The 23,153-nt window shown below is 54.0% G+C and overlaps 1 protein-coding gene across 1 annotated transcript; it reads right to left on the reverse strand.

Moving 5' to 3' along the window:
• Positions 1-45: 45 nt before the first annotated feature.
• Positions 46-21,023, reverse strand: ADGRG3 (adhesion G protein-coupled receptor G3). Its single transcript, XM_037041635.1, is given in 13 exon segments — positions 46-3,027; positions 4,174-4,448; positions 5,762-5,855; positions 6,045-6,325; positions 7,732-7,841; positions 7,975-8,075; positions 8,257-8,296; positions 8,827-8,961; positions 9,682-9,828; positions 12,617-12,755; positions 16,437-16,620; positions 20,811-20,913; positions 20,916-21,023. Coding segments are annotated over 13 exon segments (1,830 nt in total). The 3' UTR covers positions 46-2,914.
• Positions 21,024-23,153: the final 2,130 nt, after the last annotated feature.

Genomic DNA, 23,153 nt, shown 5'->3' on the forward strand with positions numbered 1-23,153 from the left:
ACAGTAATTTTTGGAAAGTCTTAAAGAATCGTTTGGAATCTTTATTGAAATCGCATTATATTCCTCGATTAATTTGTGGAGAATTTGAGTTTTTTGATATTGTTATCCATCTGAGAGCACAGGGCAAGGGGGTCTTCTCATTTCCTGTGTATGTGTTTATGTTGTAATAGAAAACACTAGGCATGAAGAAACTGGGGTAGAACAGAAAGAACCGGGGAGCCCTGGTGGGGGGGTGGGGGAACCCGTCCTGCAGCACACCAGTGGCCACCGCAGCTTGACAAGGTGAAGGTGATGGCCAGAGAAAAGCTCGGGGTCAGCCATATTCCTGCTGGGCCCGGTGGCCGAGGCGCCTCATCTGCTCCGCCATCCAGCCTGTGGGGCAGCTACTGCCATCCCACCTTGATGGGTCCAGTGGGTGAGGAACTGGTCCGAGGCAGGTGCGGAGGTAGAATTTGGACCGGGCAGGCTGCCCGCCTCCTGGGTTGCTATGGTGATGGTCCAGTGACAGGTGACCCCTGCTTATTCATCCTGAGCCTTCGGGTACATTTGGACCATGGCCCTGCCTGGCCTCAGCACCTGCTCAGCGTGGCACTTGGAGCTGCTTTTGCAGTGACCCCCAGCAATGAGGGGCCACCCCTCTGCCCCTGCCTGGCCCTGGGCGGCGGAGCCATGGCTCCCCGCACCCTCTCCCTCTACACTAGGAAACTGGACTCACCTGGGCTTGGGATTCCCTCTGGAAGTGTCTGGGAAACCACCGCCCAGGGGCTCAGGGGTCAGGGGCAGGGCGATAACCCTTAAACCCAGGGAATGCTCTGGGAGGAGGCATCAGCAACCCTGGGACACCCCAGCCCTAGCGTTGCCCCGGCTCACAGACTGGCCTTTTGCAGGTCGCTGGGCCTCACAGGGCCACCAGGCCTCATCCCCCACAGGGCTAGGCCGCTAGGCCGAGGAGCAGCGGAGTTATGGAAAGGAATCAGGAAGGGACCTTTGACCTTCACAGCCCTCCTAGTTCACGTGCAGGTTGCAGAGGGTCGTGCTTTACCCGAGGGCTCCCCGTGGTGTTTCCTCAAGCCAAGGAGGCGGGTCTCCGGAAGCCAACTGACCCCTGCTGCATCAGGTGACCCGGCACTTGACTTTTGTGACCTCACTTAATGCTCTCAGGACGAGGCAAGGACCTGATCTCAGTTTTACAGACAGGGAAACTGAGGCTTAGAGAGGTACAGAGACATGCCCAAGGTCACACAGCCCCCGAGTAGCAGAGCAAGGATTTGGGCCCAGGCCTGGCAGACACTGCTCCTCCCGGGTGCAGGCTGGTGACCCTGAGACTCGGGGGAAAGGAAGCAGAGATCTTGGGCGTGAGAAACATGGGTCTGGGAAGATAAGCCTCCAACGCCACCAAGGAAAGGCACAGAAACTAATGAAGCAGCTCAACCGAAGTAGTGTCCCCACCCTGGGGTTTCCCTTCCAGGAACACAGTGGCCTGCTTAAAACTAGGCCCCCTGCTTTCCTGTCTTTCCTCTGTTTGCTGGCCCCATCCATGTGCGAGGAGGGGGCTGGGGGGCAGCAGATTGGCAGTGGGGCTGTGGGGAGGGTCTAGTAACAACAACTGGTCATCTGTAGGAGGTGCGCGACTTTCTCCAAAGCCGGTAGGGAGCAGGGTGATCGGGTAGGGGAGGGAGTCCCCCGATTAGTAAATGAAGGCTAGACTGGGAACATGAACCTGAGGGGGCCCCAGGGAGGGGGACCAATCCCTCTTGGTTGGGGCAGGCTTGGGGAAGGGGGCTGCGGCCCTCCCGCCTCTGCCCGTGTTAGCTTGTCTGTTACCCCTCCCCCCTCCCTCTATCCCTCATCTCTCATCTCTTCCTCTATCTCCATCATCTCTGTCTCTTTTCGTTTCCTACTGGGGAAACCAGCACAGGGGTGTGACACAGTAGAGGTCCAGCCACTGGAAGTGGCGTCCGTCCTGAGACACTTTCCTGGCCTGGGGCCCCATCGGGTGGATGTCAAACTCGCACATCCACCTATTTGGCCACAGCAAATATTCACTCGGGGCCCCAAACGCACCAGGGCTGGGCTGAATGGTGAGTGAGGCCGCCACAGTTCCTGCTCTGTAGGTGCTCAGATTCCAGGGGAGACCTGGCCTCTCTCTCCCTGCTTAGCCCAGCCCGGCCCCCGACCTCGGCCCCTTGGCCCCCAGGTACACATAGCCCTGGACCCCCAGCCCACTGTGACAACAGACCAGAGGTCAAGCCACCCACAAGGCAGTCCGAATGGGAACAGGAGGCATCCCACCCACTAAGTGGCGTTCTCTGAAATTCAGCATCGGGGACACCTGGACGGCTGGCAGCTCCCTAAGGCGGGGAGATAGGCTGAGCTGAGGGGCAGGCAAGCTGGGAGGACCAGTCCCTCAAAACAAACCTCCAGTTAACAGCCACCCCAGTGCCCGAGGGGACGAGTCTCACTAGAGGCAGGGGGAGTCAGTGACAATGACGAGACAGTGACCGAGAGGGCGGGAGGGAGAGGCTGGGGCTCCTTTGAGGGGCTGGGCCAACAGCAAGCGTCTCTAGTTGGGCTCGGGCCCTTACGGAGGCCAGAAGATGGGCAATGGGAGGGATAGGCTGCTTTGCTAGGAAGAGGAGGAGTGGGGGCGTAGTGGAAGGGGTGAGGGTATCACTCTGTGCTGGCCGGGTCCCAGGATTGTAGGAACTTCGGATGCCTGCGGCCCTGGATTTGTGGATTTTCAGACCCAAGATGAATCAGGATGTGACCTTTGAGGTCACATGGTCCTACCTGGTCCCCATCCCCTGCCCCCGCCACTTTGTATGACGTGGAAACTGAGGCCCAGAGGGTGGCAGGGAGCTGTCCAAGGTCACAAGGTGGGTTGGAGCTGAGTCTAGAGCACAGGGCTGGCCCCCTATTCCTGCGACATGGTGCGGGTCTGCTCAGCTTGGGCAGTGCCACCGGAAGAGGGCCTGGTGCTCTGCCTCGGGAAGTAGAGCACAATGATCCAGCAGAAGATGAAGACGCCTGCAGGGAGGAGAGGCAATGGCTGGGTCCAGGAGGCCGCAGCTGCCCGGAGGAGAAAGAGCCCCCCTGTAAAAGTTCAAGATCTTATGGGAAAATCAGTTTCCATGTACTGAAGGCCTCCTATGTTCCCCAAGTGCATTATCTCAGCTATTCATTATGAAATCTAGCGAAGCTGGTGTGGGATTATCCCAACTGTGGAGATGACTGGGTCCGAGGAGCTGAGTGACTTGCTGGGGTCACAAGTGGAGCCTGGATTTGAACCCAGGCCTGCCTGTCCCCAGTGCTCCCAGCCACGATGCCACACTGTTTCAGGAGGCACTGGCAGCCAGGCCTGTTTTTGTGGGCTTGCACCTGATGGGTCCAGGACACGGGGGCTCCCTGGACAAGATGAGACTGTGGACCAAAGCCTGGGTAGGCAGGCTGTGAGGCTTCTTTAAGCTGTGTGCATGAAAGGGGGGTGTGCAGAGGAGGGGTGCACGCAGAAACCCCGGAGCACTTGCCCCTTTGCTGGGATATCAGAGGAAGAACCCTGTGGGGGCAGGAAGCAGATGTATCAATCATTTCCTCCACTAGTCACTTCCTTCTGGCCTCCACAACTCCTTGGAGACTCTGTCCATATCATGTGGCCATCACATCACGTGACCGTGGCCTCCTGGTAACTGCTGGTTGGACTAGAGATGGACACCTGACTAAGATGGCCCAATCAGATCCTTGATTTTCCTAAGAATGTAGAAGAGATGGAATCAGACCGTAGTTACTAGACTTGGAAGGTCATGTAGGGTTGAGGCGTCCACCTTGGGCAGCCACGGGGGTGGGGGGCGTGGGTAGGAATGGGCCAGTGGGGAGAGAAAGATGGAGGAGTTTCCACAGAGAGAAGAAGGTGAGAGGCCACGTGTGGCTCCAGAGGAAAAAGATGGAGAAGGTGTCTGCTTTGGTTTGGGTGGCTTTTCCTGAGCCTGGCACCAGCTCCCATGACGTCAGCCAGGCTGCCACCCTGGGGTTTCTGGGAGAGCTCTGGATGTCTGAAATCGGTGCCCTCGATTTGGGCTGGCCTTCGTGGAACCCTATTTCTTGCAAACCACTCCCTCCCCACCTCCCAACACTCTTGGTGCAGATGAGGCAGCCCGCCCCCTCCCTGGGCCTCACCTTGGAAGGAGTTGAGCAGCACAAAGACATAGATGGTGGACAGGCCCAGGGGGGTGAGGATGGCCAGCCCCCATGTCATGCCCACCAGGCTGGAGAGGCCCAGCAAGGTGAGGACCCCCTTCCATTTCTCCCGCTTCTCCTTGCCTGCCGTGGCACTGGGCAGAGTGAAGATCTTCCAGGCCACCAGGCCCAGGACCACGGTGTTGAAAAGGTAGGTGATGAGGAAGTAGCCATGGACGGTGATGTAGAGGGCAGTTTTCTTACTGAACCAGCACCTGGTAGAGGGGGGTGGTCATTGGGACTGGGCCAGGAACCCCCTGACCAGCAAGCCCTGGGCAGTCTCCCCAGCCGACCCTCAATGGCCAGGAAGACACCTTCCTTTCCCCGCCTCCACCCGTCAGTCCTCCGCTCCCCAGGGGAAAGGCACTTAAGCGGCTCTGGTCTGCTATCTCTTTAGACCAGTGCGGGCAAAAGGGTCCATTTGGCCCCAACCACATGGTTTGTTTGCCCCACATTATGTTGTACAAAGACTGAACTAATGACCATCCTTTAAAAGGTAAGACTGGCCTTGGCTGGCGTGGCTCAGTGGATTGAGCACGGGCCTGTGAACCAAAGGATTGCTGGTTTGATTCCCACTCAGGGCACATGCCTGGGCTGTGGGCCACATCCCCAGTTCGGGGCATGCAAGAGGCAGCCACAGATTGATGTTTTATTCCTTCTCTTTCTCCTTCCCTTCCCCTCTCTCTAAAAATAAATAAATAGTCTTTGAATAAAAAGTAGGACCACTGGCATACACACCTTTCTGCTTTTCTTGTAAAACCATATGCCTGGCCGCTGCCCATTAGATGGGTGTGTGACTGCCAGTCAACTATAGTCCCCACCCAGGCCACCACATGCACTTTGTTACTACCCACTGGAACCCTGTGACCCCCCACCCCCACTTTGAGGCCCAGGGGACAGGACAAAGGCCCCACCAACCCCTCTTAAGCACAGAGTCATGGGCCTGGGACAGGCACCTGGGAGGGGCTCAGCTCTGCCCCCTGCCCTATGCACTGCAGGGTGAAAGGGCAAAAAAGCATGTCTATCAGCTCACTTCCCCCTCTCCCCCATTGTACAGATGAGGAGACTGAGGCCCAGGGGGAGGACAGGCTTGCCCATTGTCACAGAACAACTCAGGCAGAGCCAAATAGGACCAGAGCTGCTGGGAATGTTGGGCAGGTTATGCCCTGTCCAAGGGCACCTGGCTGAGGGGGCAGGTGGGGGCTGAAATCCAGCTGAGTGCCCAGCGTGGCAGGTTGAAGGTAGGATACACTTTAAAAAATGTGTCCCAAAATGCCATACGGGCTGGTGGTAGGCCAGGCAAGAGCAAGGCATCCTGCCTCCCGGTCCCGTGCCCTCTCCTGCTTCTCAGGCCCCCTCGCTCACTGCATTCCTCTCCCCAGGCCTCAGTCTACTCCTGCGGGTCATGTACTGGATCTGAGGATCCTTCACCTTAACCTACTCCGTCTCTCCCCCCAGGTTTCCCACCTCCCTCAATATGGGCAGCCAGGGCCCTGACGTCACTCCCGCTGCCACAGCCGCCACTCACAGCTCCAGTGTGGTCCTGCCCTCCTGGTCTTGGATGGTGTAGATGCCATAGCTGTTGGCACTCCCAGTGCCAATGACCATTAGGGCTGGCAGGCCTGGGTGGGAAGAGGAGGCATGGCATTGCTGGGACTCCTGGGACATGCCCTCCTCCAAAACCCCCTCCGCCTGCCCATCCTGCAAACCCCGAGCCTGTCTGAGAGATAGAGCCACCTCTCCCCTAGGCTGCTCCTGTCCCTGCCCCTTCAGGGCCAGACGTCCCCTCTGCCCACCCAGGCAACACCTACCCCAGCCCACCAGGCTCAGCTTTAGGAAGTAGTGCCGGAAATAGGTGTTAAAGACCCTGATGATGAGTAGGTAGAGGTGGAAGGCTTCCAGGCCCATCCAGGTGAAGACACAGAGCAGGAAGTAGTGGAAGATGGCCCCCCGGGCCCAGCAGGTAACAGAGGACAACTTTGGGTCATGCTCCAGATTGATGAAGAAGGTTAGGTTCAGGAGAAACAAGCTAACGCTCAGGGCCACGTGGATCTTGGGAGTGTCTTCTGACTCGAACCTCTTCCAGGAGAACCTGGGGGCAGAAGGGCCAGTGAGAGGCTGCAAGAGGCCACAGCTTCCCTGGGCCTCTCCATCCACTCCCTGTGCCCACCCCTGCCGCAGCCAGAGCATGAGTGACCTTAGGCTCTGGCCTAGGAGCCGTCTCAGGGTGCCTCAGACCCTGCTGGCCTCAGCCCTCAACTAGGAGCTTCAGCCAAACTGCATCCCTTGTGATTCCCCAAATGCATCTTGTTTTTCCCACGCCTCCCACACTTTGCCCTTTCTCTTCCTTCCACTCTCAATTGTTTTCCCTACTTTGTCTTCAGATCTCTGCTTGGGCACTTCCTTCTGGGGAGGCTGTCTCTGAACGCCCCTCATCCCAGGCTGTTTACTGTCCCCTGGTCACTGGAGCTGGCCCTTTGTTAGCCTGAGAGCAGGCACGTGACCTGGCCTGGCCAATCAGGGCAGTTGGTCCTGTGACCACGTGGGGCACAGTCCCGCAGGGGCACATGGCCCAGGTTAGATCAGTAAAGCTCAACTCTGGTGTGCGTGGGATAAATCTGCACAGAATGCACATGCATGCATGTGGAAAATGGCAACAACTCGACGAGGCCTGTCTCCTAGGTGGTGACCCTGGACCAACGTCAGCTTCCTGTTTTTTTTAAAAAATATTTTATTTACTTATTTTTAGAGAGAGGGGAAGGGAAGGAGAAAGAGTGGGAGAGAAACATCAATGGGTGGTTGCCTCTCATGGGCCGCCTCCTGGGGACCTGGCCTGCAACCCAGGCATGTGCCCTGACTAGGAATTGAACCAGCGACCCTTTGCTTCACAGGCCCGTGCTCAATCCACTGAGCTACACCAGCCAGGGCTTGTTTCCTGGTTTTGATATTGTACTGGAGTTACGTAAAATGTCATCTTGGGGGGAAAGCTGGATGGAGAAAGCATGGGACTCTGTGTACTGTTTTCACCACTTCCTGTTAGTCTGCAATGATTTCAAAGTTGAGAAAAACTTAAGACTTAGATTCTGGGACTCAGTGTAGGATAGGAACTGTCTTGGCAGCTAAGACACTAAGAGGTACGTCTGGGGCTCCCTGGGCCCCTGAGTGGGGAGAAGCCGCCCCACATGACAAAGCAGAGCGCGAAGCTATGAGCAGCAGAGAGACCCCAATTCCTGGGGATGGCGCCGTGGCTCCCGCTGCAGCTTGGGCTTTCTGGTTACATGACCCACACGTTCTCTATTACATTTAAGCTAATTTGAGTCTAGCTTCTGCCATTATAATGGGAATGGCCCAATGCATATCAACCTCCAAACCCATTTTACAGGTGAAGAAACTAAGGTTTGGAGAGGATGTCAGTATGATTCTACACGATCAGGGTGCCTTTGACCCAGCCCCGCTGCTGCCTCTGAGGACAGGAGGGAGCTGGAAGGTGTCACCCACCTCAGGGCAGCAAAGATGATGGTGAAGGCCAGGAAAACCATGGAGGCTCCACAGCCAGCCTGGGAAATTTTTGTGAGGGCCTGCACGGTGACCTTGTCCAAGACTGGCCTCTGTGGGCAATACCCCCAGACAGGACCCCGTCAGTTGGAAGCCAGGTCCTGGCCCCTGCCAGGAACCGTCCTCCCTGGGACAGGAGTCTGGGCACCTCCAGAGCTGCTGGGATCAGGGTGGGTGGGCTGTTACCAGCAACAGGGCAAAGAAGGTCAGGTGGTCACAGCGGCAGACAGTCCTCTCGGCTCTGAGCTCTGTGGAGCAACCCTTGGAAGACCAGTCTCCTGTTGACCCTGGGCAGGAGGGGAGGGGATTATAAGGGACAAGAGGGAGGAAAAAAGGAAAAGAAGAGACCACAGAGGAGGGGGAGGGAAGGGAAGGAAGAGGAAGGAAGAGAGGGGAGGGGCCTTGCACCCCTAAGGGAGCCCGTACCCTCCCACCTGTCCTACCAAGAGAGGGTCCTCCAGGCCCTACCTTTAGTCACATCCCAGAATACGCAGGTGAGAGTCATGTTCTGAAAGCAGAGAATGGGAGTCAGGGGACAGACAGGGCAGGTTGGGAGAGGAGAGACAGACACACGGAGGGGAGGTGGGAGGCCAGTGTGCTTCCTGGTGTCAGCACACATGCGCATTGGGTAGAGAGCGAGGCTCACCCCTTGGTCACATGGGAACACTGGCCGCACCATGTGATGGCTGCTAGTCAGCCCATGAGGCTGGGAGTGTGGTGACAGGCAGTTGGCGGGGTGTGTGTGTGTGTATGTGTTCTTGTCTGCAGGGGGGTGTGTACTGCCAAGGGCGTACTTGTGGGATGTAGGCATGCCGGGTCCTGTGCACACCTCTGTGAGCATGTGAGTGGGGGGGTCTGGGCGCATGTGGGCGTGTGTGCACAGGTGGACGGGTGTCCCTGGGCACAATGGTGTGTACGGCCCTAGTGGCTTCTCCCACCTGGGTGGGTGTGGAGGGTGGGTGGTGCAGAGTCCTGTGCATGTCTGTTCACATGCCTCTGAGTAACTTCCAGGCCTGGGAGAGGCCAGGGGGGACTCACGGGAGGCTGCCGCTGGTGGGAGAATGTGATCTCCAGAGGCTCCATCAGCCTGGTGACCCCTGTACGGCCCACACTCAGGCCCACCAGGCGGTTGTTCAGCACGCTGCCATCGTTCTCCAGGCTGAGCCTGGGGCCCTGTGGAGGGAAAGGAGAGGGTCCCAGCTGCAGAAGGAGCTTCCTGGGGGCCTCCGAGACCCCTGTGGCCCTTGCCTGGAAGGCAAAGTCTGAGACCAGGGGAGCAGGGACCAAGGGGTCACCCCATCTGCTGCTCCCTACAGTCTTTTGCTCGGACTGGACCAGGGTTGACCCTATAGTCTCCCTTACTGGCCTCTGGGCCTCCTCTGCCCTGTTAACCCGAGGGTGCAGGGCTTGAAGAAAAATCAGTCCACAATTACAGAGCAGTGGGTGCCCATGGGGCAGGGGTGGGGTGAGCACCTGGCCACACCAGCACATAGGTGTACGCATGTCTGTGTGTGAGCAGATACACGTCTCTGGGGACACACGTGGGGCACTTGGCAAGGGCATGGGTACACCTGCTCACGTGGATTATGTGTGAACCAGGACCAGGGGAGCATATACATGTTTGTGCATGCACAGGGACCCACGGGGGACAGGGCCTCACTTAGGATACACATGCAAGTCCAAGGGCACAGGTGTGTGGGACCAGTCTACATCAGAAGTCCACAGGTGCTAGAGACGGGGGTCTGGGATGAGCTTGGGCTGCTCAGGAAACACCCCCAGAGAGTCATCGCCTCCGCCATCCCCATCCTCAGGGAAGACTCCACGGACGGCAAGTTCAGGCACTGCTTGGTGAGCCTCAGGGCTGCCCTGGGCTGCCATCCAGCTTCTCCTCACCTTGAAGAGATTCCCCGACCCGATGTCCAGGACAGACACAGCCAAGCGGACCTCTGATCTGCTGCCTTGCAGGGATGCAAACAGGCTCCTGGGCAGCCGGACTCTGTCAGGGAACTTGTGCTTGTCCCCCAGGACCTGGCCCGGGATCTGTAACCACAAACCCAGTGGTTCCTTCCTTACCCAAGGATTCCAGCCCCCATTACAGGTGCTGCCACTCCCCCACAGGGAAGGGAAACTGAGGCACACTGGGTGGAGAGGCAGCACCTGAGGACCTCAACTCTGAGAGGCAGGGCATCTGGGGGCACAGCCCAAGCTCCACCCTGTTCAGACCGTGAACCCCCGGACAAGTCCCAGCACCCACAGAGCCTCCGTTTCCCCAGAATGGAGAATGGAGGTAACCAGGGGCCTGCGTGACCACCTGCGAGGCTGAGTGCACTGCGAAGAGAGGACACCTGGAGGAGCTCCATTTGCAGGTGTTGGGGAGAGTAGGCTGTGGTGCACATATGGCCAGGGTCCCAACAACCCCTGTGGCCCTATAGGGTGTTATGGGGATAGTGTCTGGCTCCTGACTAAGGAATAAGTGGAAAGAATAAAGCCAAAGCTAAGACTGCTCAAAGTGTTAAAATACCTTTCACTGGCAAATGCAAAGCAAATGTCTTGTTCGTTCTCCAGCCTCACTGTTCCCTGGAGCCAACCCCACCTGGTCCTGCCCGATCCCACCAGGTGCTTCCTCATGAGCATCCCGTGGGCAGAGGATCAGGGTAGCTAAGGGTTGGAGCTGAGGGCTCCGGCTCCCTCCTTCCCAGTCTGCACACTTGTCAAAAGGACGTGTGATTTCTGGAGCCAGGGCACACCTGCGCAGAGGGCTTGGCCGATTGGAGGACACGATAAAGGGTTGAGAAAGGCCCTATCCAACCTCCATCTCCCCTTCTCCAGACAGACCCAGAAGTTCCTCCTAACCACTGCCTGCCCTTCCACGCCCTGCTTCTTTCCTGGAGGAGGCTGCACCCTCTCCATGCCAAGCGCTCCCTGTGAATTATCTCATTTGCGCCCCACCTGATAATCTTGAACTTGGGCAACACTACCATCACTTTACGGATGGAAAACTGACTCTAAGAAAACTTCAGTAATTTGCCCAAGATCGCAATAGCCAGTAAGGGGCAGAGCTGGGATTTGAACCCAGACAAATGTAAATCCAGAGACTTCCCACTCAGCCCTTTGCAGGACCATCAGTGTGGCTTCACTTGCTTCAGATGAACCCCCGGGTGGAAGAGCTCACAGCAACTCTGGGCTTTGAAGGAGTCATGGAGCTCATTCTACAGATAGGATGCCAGGGATTTCTGCTCTTGGTGCGGGGGGGTGTGTGTGTGGGGGGGTGCCGCCAGGCACCTGAACTCAATCTCCTCGTGCTCCATTCAGTGATCTTCCAAATGTCTCATACTAGAACTGAGATAATCTGTCACCAGGACCCACGCATCCATGAACTCACTGGCACCCACGACTAGCAAGGTGGCAGAGTCCCACCGAAAGGGACACGTTTTGATAGGCACCAAGCGCAGACCATGCCTCTCTGAGAACTGAAAAACGTGCCCCAGGAAAGCAGGCCAGAGGTGGGGGTTGAGGGGGGAGCTCTTCACCTGAGAGGGGGTCAGAGAGAAGTGCAGGTCGTCTGAGATGTTGGTGCTGACGTTCTTAACCAAAGCCTTCAGAAAAGACAAGTTCATTGCCTTCTCCAGGCTCCCTTCCACCAGGTAGTTCTCGTAGTCCAGCCAGTATCTGCAAGAGGCCGGGGGTCAGAAGCCACGTCAGACTCTGAAAGCTGCATCGCCCAGTCACCCGGGCCCCAGCCTGGGTGACAGGAGGTAAGAGATCATGGGTGATGATCATCAGGCTTTTGGGATAGGAGGGGTGACCCAGAATATCACGGGAAAGACCCCGAGGTCACCAAGGAGAAAAGGGGCGGCAGGGGACCAGTCCAAACTTGTCCCAAGGGACTCCGGCCAGAACTTCCTCCGAGTAGTTCATGCGTTTGTCTTTTTGTGATATATTTCATATAACATAAAATTGATCATTTTAATCACTTTAAAGTGCACAGTCCACCCCCCCCCAAAGGAAACCCTGTGCCCCTTAAGCAGCTCCTTCCTTCCCTCTTCCCCTAGCCTCTGGCAACCACTAATCTGATTTCTGTTTCTATAAACTTGCCTATTCTGCCTATTTCATATAAATGGAATTATGCGGCATCCGGTTTTGGTTTTTTTTTTCTGCCTGGCTTCTTTTACATAGCATAATATTTTCAAAGTTCATCTATGTTGTAGCATGTAAATGTAGTTTCTCCACACTGTCTTTGGTCTTTAAATACATGAAGTACTTGAGTATATTCCTCAGTGTTACTTTTCAAGGTGTTTGTAGTCCATTTACACTTGATATGAACAGATGGATGCTTTTTGTATTTTAACTNGTAAGGGGCAGAGCTGGGATTTGAACCCAGACAAATGTAAATCCAGAGACTTCCCACTCAGCCCTTTGCAGGACCATCAGTGTGGCTTCACTTGCTTCAGATGAACCCCCGGGTGGAAGAGCTCACGGCAACTCTGGGCTTTGAAGGAGTCATGGAGCTCATTCTACAGATAGGATGCCAGGGATTTCTGCTCTTGGTGCGGGGGGGTGTGGGGGGTGCCGCCAGGCACCTGAACTCAGTCTCCTGGTGCTCCATTCAGTGATCTTCCAAATGTCTCATACTAGAACTGAGATAATCTGTCACCAGGACCCATGCATCCATGAACTCACTGGCACCCACGACTAGCAAGGTGGCAGAGTCCCACCGAAAGGGACATGTTTTGATAGGCACCAAGCGCAGACCATGCCTCTCTGAGAACTGAAAAACGTGCCCGAGGAAAGCAGGCCAGAGGTGGGGGTTGAGGGGGGAGCTCTTCACCTGAGAGGGGGTCAGAGAGAAGTGCAGGTCGTCTGAGATGTTGGTGCTGACGTTCTTAACCAAAGCCTTCAGAAAAGACAAGTTCATTGCCTTCTCCAGGCTCCCTTCCACCAGGTAGTTCTCGTAGTCCAGCCAGTATCTGCAAGAGGCCGGGAGTCAGAAGCCACGTCAGACTCTGAAAGCTGCATCGCCCAGTCACCTGGGCCCCAGCCTGGGTGACAGGAGGTAAGAGATCATGGGTGATGATCATCAGGCTTTTGGGATAGGAGGGGTGACCCAGAATATCACAGGAAAGACCCCGAGGTCACCAAGGAGAAAAGGGGCGGCAGGGGAACAGTCCAAGCTTGTCCCAAGGGATTCCGGCCAGAACTTCCTCCGAGTAGTTCATGCGTCTGTCTTTTTGTGATATATTTCATATAACATAAAACTGATCATTTTAATCACTTTAAAGTGCACAGTCCACCCCCCCCAAAGGAAACCCTGTGCCCCTTAAACAGCCTCTTCCTTCCCTCTTCCCCTGGCCTCTGGCAACCACTAATCTGATTTCTGTTTCTATAAACTTGCCTATTCTGCCTATTTCATATAAATGGAATTATGTGGCATCTGGTTTTAGGGTTTTTTTTTCTGCCTGGCTTCTTTTACATAGCATAATATTTTCAAAGTTCATCTATGTTGTAGCATGTAAAAGGAATTTCATTCCTTTTTACAGATGAATAATATTTCATTGTGTGGATAGATCACACTTGGTTTACCCATTTATCCACCGATGGACATTTGGGTTCTTTTCAGGTTTGGGCTACTGTGAACAGGGCTGCTACGAACAGTCACATACGAGCATTTCTTTGAAGGCCTGTGTTGGATTCTTCTGGGTATATACCTAGGAGGGAAATTGCTGGGCCATTGGTGATTCTACATTTAACTTCTCGAGGAATTCTCAAGCTGTTTTCCACAGCAGCTACACCCTTTTACTTTCCTGCCAACACTGTCTGTTTCAATGTCTTCGTATACTTGCCAACAATTATTTTTTATTATGTTTTTAATTGGTGCCACCCTAGTGGGTACGAAGTGGTATCTCATTGTGGTTTTAGTGTGTACTTCCTTAATGTGTAACGATGTTGCGCATGTTTTTATATGCTCGTTGGTCTTTGCACGTCTTCGGAGAAACTCCTCTGAGTGTTTTAAACTGTGGGATGATAATTGTGTTGGGTGAGTGAGCATGTCATCACATTTCTTGAGTGCTGACTGCATACTGGGGATTCAGTCTTTAGAGACTGAGATGGATGGAAACTGCCTTATGGGAACTGAGCTGTTGTGGAAACCACACAGATCACAAAAGTTAATTGGCATTTATTTTACTGCAGCTCCCTTGCTTCTGCTACCCTACCAGGGCACGTTCATAGCGCTCTCCGTGGTACTGAAACCTAACGGCACGCCAGGTTTCTTTACCTAAACCTGGGGTCCTAAGATCTGCTGCCTGGGGTACAGGCTGAGACAGCAATGAGAGGGAAGAGGGGGAGGGAAGCAGACACCGTCAGATCAAGGCTGTTGGAGAGAAACAGCTATGGAGGGCTGGCCAGGGAGACAAAGGGAGGCTTTTATTTTGACATCGTTTTTGAACACTCAGTTATCAAGGGGAAAACTACCAGAGAAACCACAGAAACAAATATTGCCCCATATAGAGAGTAAGCCATGCAAATATGTGCAAATGTGCTTGGGCAGAGCAAGCCATTAGAACACCATCAAGCCAGAAACAGTGGGGAGAGTTGGTCCAAATCCATGGACAGAGCTACTTCAACTGTGTCTAGCTTTTACTTACCTTCGAAAAATCTAAACAAACAAGTATTGTGATTGTCATTGTTACCAAGTAAAACAGTGAATTGTATTTCATTATATATATATGTATATATATGTATATATGCAAGTTTTTAAAAAATGTATATATATCCTCATGCACTTAATTTTTTGGGGGGGGCTCATAAAACAACCCAATTTACTTTCTCAAAGAAAGATATTCTCATCTGGTTTTCAAGCCACTTTCAAAAATTATTTAAGTTGTGAGATATAACATATTTAAAAAGTCTAAAGCATAGATATACCAAAGACTTTTTCATTACAACATTGACACCCATTTAAGCACTATCTTCCTTGTCTGATGTTATTATAGCTGCTCAGGTTTCTTTTGTTAATACCCATCTTTCCTCCTTGTGCTCGTTTTTTTCTTCATGGTAAGTAGTGTGGCATCCAACAACTTGTCTTTTACCCTGGAGGGGACGTCTTGACATTCTCAAGACATCTGAATGCCCAGAAAGTTCAATGAGGTGAGGGGCCCCTGAATTCTTGTGGGGTTTATCTCCCATCCCCTAGTTCACCTGTGTCTTCGTAAGGCACCTTAAGTCCTTGCCCATTTCTGCTCACTAAGTCAAATCAGCATGGTGCTGTCAATGTAGCAAACTGGGGATGCTTTGTAGAATGTCAAGATTAGTGAGGTCTCTGTGAAGTTTATTATGACAGAGCGGAAGGATTGACACGGTCTCAGTGAAACACTGTGGCAGAATACTGTTGGCTATGCCAAGTAAAAGTAAAGGGCTCTGGTAGTCCTTGACAACTGGTATAGAGAAAAAAGTTTCAGCCACGTAAGAGCTGCGTACCAATTGCCAGGGGCTGTGTTGATTTATTCAAGGAAACACATTCACCTGGGACTGGGACTGCAATTGGACCTTCTACCTGATTAAGTTCAGGATGGTCCACAGTCATTCTCCAAGGTTCACCTGACTTCTGGTGAGTCACGTGGTTGGGGTTGATATCACCACCTCTGAGCCTTTCAGAACTCTCCTGGTGGCAGGGATGTGGTTTTGTTTCTGGCTTACTACCTTGGGAAAAGACATTCCAGGAACTTCCCCTTAGCTCTTCAATGTGATGCCCTCCCAAAAGCAACTCAGTGAAGAAAGTATAGTCTTTTCAACAAGTAGTGCCCAAATAATTAGATAGCCAGATGCAAAAATAGTAGCAATAATAATAATACTAAACTTAGACATTTATCTCTTACTGTGAACAAAAAAAAACCCAATTCCAAATACATAACCTAATTATAAGAGCTAAAACCATTTATTCGAGGAAGAAAATCTTTGTAACCTTTGGCTAGATGAAATTTCTTTGATTTGATATGATATCAAATACACACACAAATTTCTATTGAACTTCATCAAAATTAAATGTGTCGATCTTCAAAAGATATCATTAGGAAAATAAAAAGACAAGACATACGCTGGAAGAAAATATTCACAAGTCATGCATCTGATTTTTAAAAACTTGCATATATACTAAGTTCCTGAAACTCAGTAAGAAGATAGCCCAATTTTTTTTAAAAAGGGAGGGAAAGACTGGAGTAGTTCCTTTCCCAAAGACAACACACAAGTGCCCAAGAAGCATAGGAAAAGATGCTCAGCATCATTAATCCGTTGTGAAAAACAAGCTAAAGTCACGGGGAGATCTCGCTTTACAGGCACTGGGTGGCTGTCACCTCAAAGGCTGGCAATACTGCAAGGATGTGTGGGACTACAGCTCTCATTGTCCCGGCCTGTGTCTGTCCCTCCACGACCTCCAGGGCCGAGTTGACGCAGGGCTGACTTGTGTCTGCATCCACCGGCTCAGAGGGGTCTCATCAGGGGGGTTGGGGAGAATGGGTCAAACAACAAGGTGCAGGGAGAAGATGGCAGCAGTGGTTTCTAGGGGGCGTGGGGGCCGATAGCCCCATCCCCTCCTTCCTCCCCACCCCAGAAGGAGCCCCAGGTTCCTGCTCCAGCTCAGAGGGCCTGGTTACCTCTGCAGATTTCCCAGATCACAGGATTCATTGCTCGACCGCTCACACTTTGTGAAGCACTTGGCAGTGTCCTCAAGATAGAAGCTTTCATAATGGTCCTTATTGATGAGCCCCAGGCAGGCGTTCCTTGAGTCCTCGGGGTGGGGGCTTCTCGATACGGGGGTGCTTGTGAAATTTTCCTCACCTAAGGGAGGAAGGCAGAGTGTGAATGGGTTGGGTGGGGAGGGGCAGCAAAGGCTCCAGCGTCCAGTGGTGTGGGCTGGAATTCCAGCTTCGGTCCATTCACCCTAACTCTGTGCACTTGAGCTGGACTCATACCTTCCCTGGGCCTTGGGTTCAAGGTGAAAGGAAATACCACCCTCCATCTTGCAGGGCCAGTGAGATGCTTTGGAGAAAGAGTATATGAAGGGCATATGACTCTGCAGATGAAAGGTTTGATATGTTCGTGGTAGTAACCTTTGCCACCTCCTCCAAGGAGTCTGCCAGGCTTTTTTGCAGTTGTTTTACACCAGACTTTCCAAAGCCCTTGCAACTGGGGCCTCAGGGTGTAACTCTTGGATGTATAGTCTTGGTTTGCCTCGTTCTCCTACATTCTCGTTACAGCCCTCACATGACCTTCTGAGGTGAGTAGAGAACACAGGAAGCTGAGGACCCTGGAACATAGTGACGTACACAAGGTCACCAGCTAGTTGGAGATGGCTCCAGGACTACAGAGCAGCTTTTGTGACTTCCGGGTCAGTTCCCTGTCACCTGGTACAGGGGACGGAGAGGAAGCTTTGGGTTGCTTATGAGCTGTGTGACTTCAGGCAAGTTACTTCAACTCTCTGAGGCTCAATCTTCCCATCAGCCAAATGAGGCTAATGATGCGTTGCTTGCAAGTTTGGGGGACGATTAAAGGTCATAGCCATAAAGGTCATAGCTCACCGTGGCTGTTCAAAGAGCCAGTAGTATTTATTCCAGGAGGTAAGAAATTCCTTGTAAAACTATTTGTATCTTTATATATTTACATGGGGTGAATGAAGGCATCTACGTATTTATCTACTTCTGAACAGAAGTATTACCTACAGAGAGTTAAAAACAAATTAAATTGTGTCCAAAAACACACAATGAAAAGTAACAGTCCTACGGATCCCAAGTTACACTCCGGAGTTTACCAATGGTGACAGTTTATTGCGCCAGCTTCCACAAGTTTTCTGTGCACATGTTTGTACTAAATCGTTTAAAAACTTACATGGAGGGAATCCCTTCGCAATAGCCCTTGAAGAGCTTTCGACATCAGCACATACTGACTCCCTGCATTCCTTGTATATTTGCACACTCTTCCACTACACGGGTGTTCAGACACTTACTCAATCGGTCCTCTGTTGGTGAGTGTTTAGGGTTGCGGCTGAACTTCCTGGCTATTGAACACAGTTGCTTCCACCTCGGTCACAGGAAACATGCCTATCGTCGGAATTTCTGTGTCAAAATGTGTGCTTTTAAAAATTGCTAGCTAATGTTGAATTCCCCTCTGGAAGGGGTGCAGCTTTCACTGACTCCCAAAGTGGCCGAGCGAGACTCGCCCACGGGCTCAGAACCCCAGACTTCACCAAACACTCGCGCCTTTGCCAGTCGGGAGGGTGAACCTGAACTTCGCTTCCATTTAAGGAGGAGGTTGAGCATCCGTTGGTGTGCCTGTTTGCGTGAACAGCTTCGTCAGATCCGTTATCCGTGGTGAAGGGGGTCTTAACAGTCTGTGCCTTTTCACCTCTAGCGGGCCAGGAGCTATCGGGGGGCTACCTTTGGGGGGTGCAGTGCCGGGCTGAGGCGGCCAAGAGACACAGGCCTTTCATTTTCTGTACCCTTCTCCAGTGTTTGATGTTTTCTCTTAAATCCCGCACGATATTACTCTCACAATAAAAAAAATTAGTTCATTTTAAAGACAAAAATAAAGTACGTGGTAAGATAATGGCAGGTCCAAGTTAGAGTAAATACCCAGTAAAAAACCAACATTTTAGAGTGGATTTTTGTAATGACCAGATAGAGAGCCATGTGCATTGATGCCATAAGTCGCTTATAAAGGAACTCTAAATTTCTGTTAGGTTATAAAGGTACTCGCAGCACATTGTTTAACGTAGAAAAACACATGATAGAGGAGTGTATGTATTTGATCCGCATTTGCTTTTTAAACAAAAGAGGAAGAGAAAGAGAGGGAAAGAGAAAGAAGGAGGAGGGGGCAGGGAGGGAAAGCAGGGGAGGAAGCGGGGGAAGGAAACTGTGGGCTGGAGGGGAGACCCCGTATTTCACGTCAGTCAGCCCAGCCGTGTGGCCCAGGGGTCAGGAACCAGTGCTGTGAGGGGCGTTGACACAGCCTCCCTCCTGGCCTGCGGTCAACTCTGGTGCTGTCACGTCTGGGAAGCTGTTGACAAGCGTCTAGTGCTGAGAAGGTTACCAAATACCGTTTTTTGTGACTGTTTCTGGAAGGCACTGGAAACACGGAGCCCGGACAGGGAGCCCTTGACACAGGCCAGGGCACGGAGGGTGCCGCTTGCCCCCTGCAAACGCCCCCTTCTCTAGTCTACTCTGTCCCAGAGGCTGGTCTCGGAGGATCACCTGGGCCTAGATTTAAATGGGGAGCAGACTGGAGGTCAGAGGGCAGGGCGGTGCTTGCCGCTTCTCTTGCCCCTACAGCCCCTCCCCCTGGCTTTCTACCAGCGACCTGCTTCTCTCTCACGCCCGCTCAGCCTCCCTGGCCTGGGTCCCCCTTCATGGTCCCGCTATCCCTTCATACGCCTTCATAAAGTGTCCCTTTATTAGAGAGTGTCTGCTTCCTACTGGGTCCCCGTCATGGCCTTGACCCCTCTGAAGCCCCCTGGTCACTGCTAGACTGTGAGCCCATCGAGGTCAGGAACCACATGCTGTACCAGTGCAGGGTCTGGCTCCGCGTAGAGGTCACCACCAGAACTTCATGAATGAATGAATGAATGGGCACATTGGTGACTAACCCATAAATACACACAAAGGAAGGAGTCTTACCTCTACATAGAAACCTCCCGAGGCTCCTTACACTATTCCAAGGCTGGCACTTTGCCTGAACCAGACAGACCACTCACATCGCCACGGTGTACACTTGGCCACTAGGAGCAGCCTTGGAGGCCCAGCCAGCGGATTACAACTTTTGTGAAGGGCCCAGGGTCCTTAGGATGCCCCAAGAGACCGTGGGACAGCCACCCTTGGTTATCAAGTTGATTAATCCATCAAGTGTTGCCTGCCGGCCTGCTTGGCACCTCCCCAGCCACCAGAAGGAGAGTGCTGTCATTTTTCACCTTTTTTTTTGAGCCAGGAGCTAAGTTTTGCACTTCACTGAATCTCCCAATATTTGAAAAGAAGAGACTTCTTTGAAGCCCGGAGTGGTCAGCCCGTGCCCCCAAAGCCACACGACCCACTGTGAACAGACACATGGGGGGACAGGCACATGGGCCACTCACTGAGGAGTGGCAAGGTGCTGAGATGACAGGAGTGAGCAGGGAGCACCCCCCAAGGGATCACTGGGGACTTGATGGAGCAGTAGACGGGTCAATGAGAGCTGGCCAGGTGGGCGGGTGCTAGAGGACAGCAAGGTCAAGGCCTGGGGTGTTCCATCTGCCCCTGGAGAATGGCCACACATGTGTAAGGCCAAGAGCAAAGCAGGCAGAGAGTCTGGTTCCTGGCTTGGGTGACTAAGGACTGTGGGGCCCTTGTGGGGACAGGGAAAGGGAGCCGGTGGGTGGTGTGGGTGGTGGAGGGCCCTGCAAGCCCTGCCTGGCCTCAGCCTCCAGTGTGGCCCAGCCCCTTCCCCAGCAGCTCAGAGACCAGCAGGGGAAAGTCTTGTCCGGAGCCTCCTTGGATCCCTGAGCCAGGCCTGCAGAGCGACCCAGCCCAGGTGGGGGAGTGAGGAGCACTTTTTACACTCCTTCCATCTCCAGGGCAGTGTGGGCAAGCAAAGGGGCTCTGAGGCCTGTGTGGGCCAAAGTCTAACATCAAACTCAGGGACAAGGTTAGAGAAGGTGCTCAGACCTTCAGGGTGGGCTCCTCGGAGGATAGGCTGAGACACCCCCGCTCTTTACAGCACAGGCGGCAAATACAAGGCCGGTGGGCCGAACCGGGCCCTCCCCCTTGTTTAATCCGGCCCAGCACCTTGTTTCTACCTGGCAGCAGCACCGAGCTCTTTGCCCCTAGTTAAGGGGTAGTTACATTTATACAGTCCTAAAATTACATTCGGCCCTTTGAAGGCAACTGTAAGGCTGATGTGGCCCCCAGTGAACATGAGTTTGACACCCCAGCCCCACACCATCCTTGTCCCTGTTACTGGGCTTCCCGGGCTTGGCAGGAGGGGATGAGGGGCCAGTTGCTCACCTGAGGCCAAGAGCAGAAGGAGCAGGAAAAGCTGGACCCCCAGGGCCCTGGGGGTCCCCATCCTGGGCCAGCCTTGCCCACGCTGGCGGGAGCCCGGTGGCTGCAGCTGTCCTCTGGTCCCAGGATCTGTGGGGCCCTCCTGTACCCACCCTCCACTGCAGCGTCAGAGCTTCCTGTGGCTTCTTTGTAACCCTTCCTGCTCCATGGCGCCATCGGGTGGGTTGTGAAAGTGTGGGGACTGGGCTGTTCTCCTGCCTCACCCCATCCTGTGGCCCCTGCAGAGGTCGCCGGACTTGGCGGGAGCTGCTGGACCCACACAGGGACGCTGCTCTAGGGCCCTGCCCGGGAGGGTGTGGTGGGGCTGGGGCCCTCTAGCTCCAGGGGCCTCTGCACAGTGCGCAGGGGTGAACCGCTGGGCAGTGGTGATGAGCACAGGCTTTGGGGTCAGGCACACCTCCCTAGGACCTTCCTCCCACGAGTGGGAGCCCCTCTGAACCTGTTTCCTCCTCTGGAAAGCACACCGCCATGGGCTGCCCCCCCAGGACAGGCTCAGAGTGTGAGCAGACGCATTCCACGCTGGCACACAGCCCGGCTGTAGGAATGAGGATGAAGACATGGATGATGTACTTGGCCCCTTACTCACACCAGTGGTTTTAACAAGACCAGGCTCACCCTGGCTGGTGTAGCTCAGTAGATTGAGCACAGGCCTATGAACCAGAGGCTCGTGGTTCGATTCCCAGTCAGGGCACATGCCTGGGTTGCAGGCAGTTTCCCTGCAGGCCAGTTCCCAGCAGGGGATGCAAGAAAGGGAACCATACATTGATGTTTCTCTCCCTCTCTCCTTTCCCTCCAAAGATGAATAAATAAATAAAATCTTTAAAAATAAAAATGATCATTTGCAAGCTTAAAAAAAGACCAGGCTCAAATCCATGCCTGCAAATCCATGCCTGCTGGGGGCCTGGAGGATGGGAAGGAGCCAGGCCCAGGGCCCTGTCCCAGTCCCTGTCCCCCCAGGCTGGAGAACACGAAAGGCAGGATGGGAGGGGGAGGGGGAGGGGGAGGGGGACAAGAGCATGAGCTCTGGGCGTCTGTCCTGGCTGGAGGAACTTCCCTGAACTGTCCATGACTCCCAGCCTCTCATGAAGTGTGCAAGGAGCCCGTGGAACTGCTGATTCCGTTTGCACGGCCACTATCATCACCATCCTTTTGTGATTATCGTGTGTGAAATCATCGTCGTGGTGGCCCAGGCAGGAAGTCGCGGCAGCAAACACTCATGGAGTGCGGCGTGAAGGATGGGAGGGGCTGGCCACTGAGGCTCCAGCGCCAGTGGCCCAAGGAAGCCATGGATGAGGCCCTTGGCAGGGTTCCACCGCCACTTTGGTCGGAAGTAAAGGGCATCCCCTGACGAGAAGGTGTATGTCACCAGTAACCTCCTCCAGCTCTCAGGGCCCGGGTGAGACCTGCTCTGCTTTGGGGGCCTCCTGTTGGCCCACCCAGCCCTGACTGGCCTCTATTTCCACTTCTTTCCACACAGGGTCTGGACAGTGCTCAGTCCCCTGCTGGGTTGGGGCTGCAGGAAGGCTTGGGGGGGAATGTCGGGGTCACTCATGGGTGTGGGTGGCAGGCAGGAATCCAGCATGGGGCCCCAGACCTCTGCAGGACAGGCTGAAATGACAGGGGTGAACCACTGAGCCTGTACCTCCTCCCACCCAGCATCCTGACGGCCTCCCCGACCCCCACTCCCTGGACAGTGGACAGGAGCTCCATGAATGGTCAACTGCTAAGCCCACCACTGCAGACCTGACCTGACACCTGGGCCCTGAGAGGGAGACCCAAGTCCTGGAGTGTTCTGCATACCTGGGAAGACAGGACACGTGGCAAGGGAGGGTCATGGAGGGCCACCTTTTCTAGGCTTCGTGGACTAGCCTGGAGCCATTTACGGAGCCCTGGGACCCTTGAATCCCAGCACACACAGACTGTAGCTTCCCTGTCAGCCACCTCCCACCCTGTCTGAGGGGCTCCAGGGGCCCCCCTGGGGGGTCTCCAGGGGCAGGGCCTCCTGTCCTCTGCAGAGACCCCCCCAGCCCTCACCCCTCTGGCTGCTCCAACCTGGTCCCCACCCCAATGGGGTATTTCTATGACCAGATGCAAACCTGGCCACATCCTGGAGGGAACAGTGGCCCATTGTCTGAAGTCCCAGAGCCCAGGGGAGTGCCTGGTAAGAGCCACCAAGGTCAAGGAGAGCCACAGAGCTGTCAGGTGGCGCATCCAGTGCCTGTCGTGAGAAATGCAACCCAGGACACTCCTCTCCACTATCTGAGCTGTCCTTGAAAACAGAAACGA

The sequence above is a fragment of the Sturnira hondurensis genome, unplaced genomic scaffold, assembly GCF_014824575.4.
Source record: "Sturnira hondurensis isolate 20B ecotype Veracruz unplaced genomic scaffold, ASM1482457v3 Scaffold0003090, whole genome shotgun sequence".
Taxonomy (NCBI): domain Eukaryota; kingdom Metazoa; phylum Chordata; class Mammalia; order Chiroptera; family Phyllostomidae; genus Sturnira; species Sturnira hondurensis.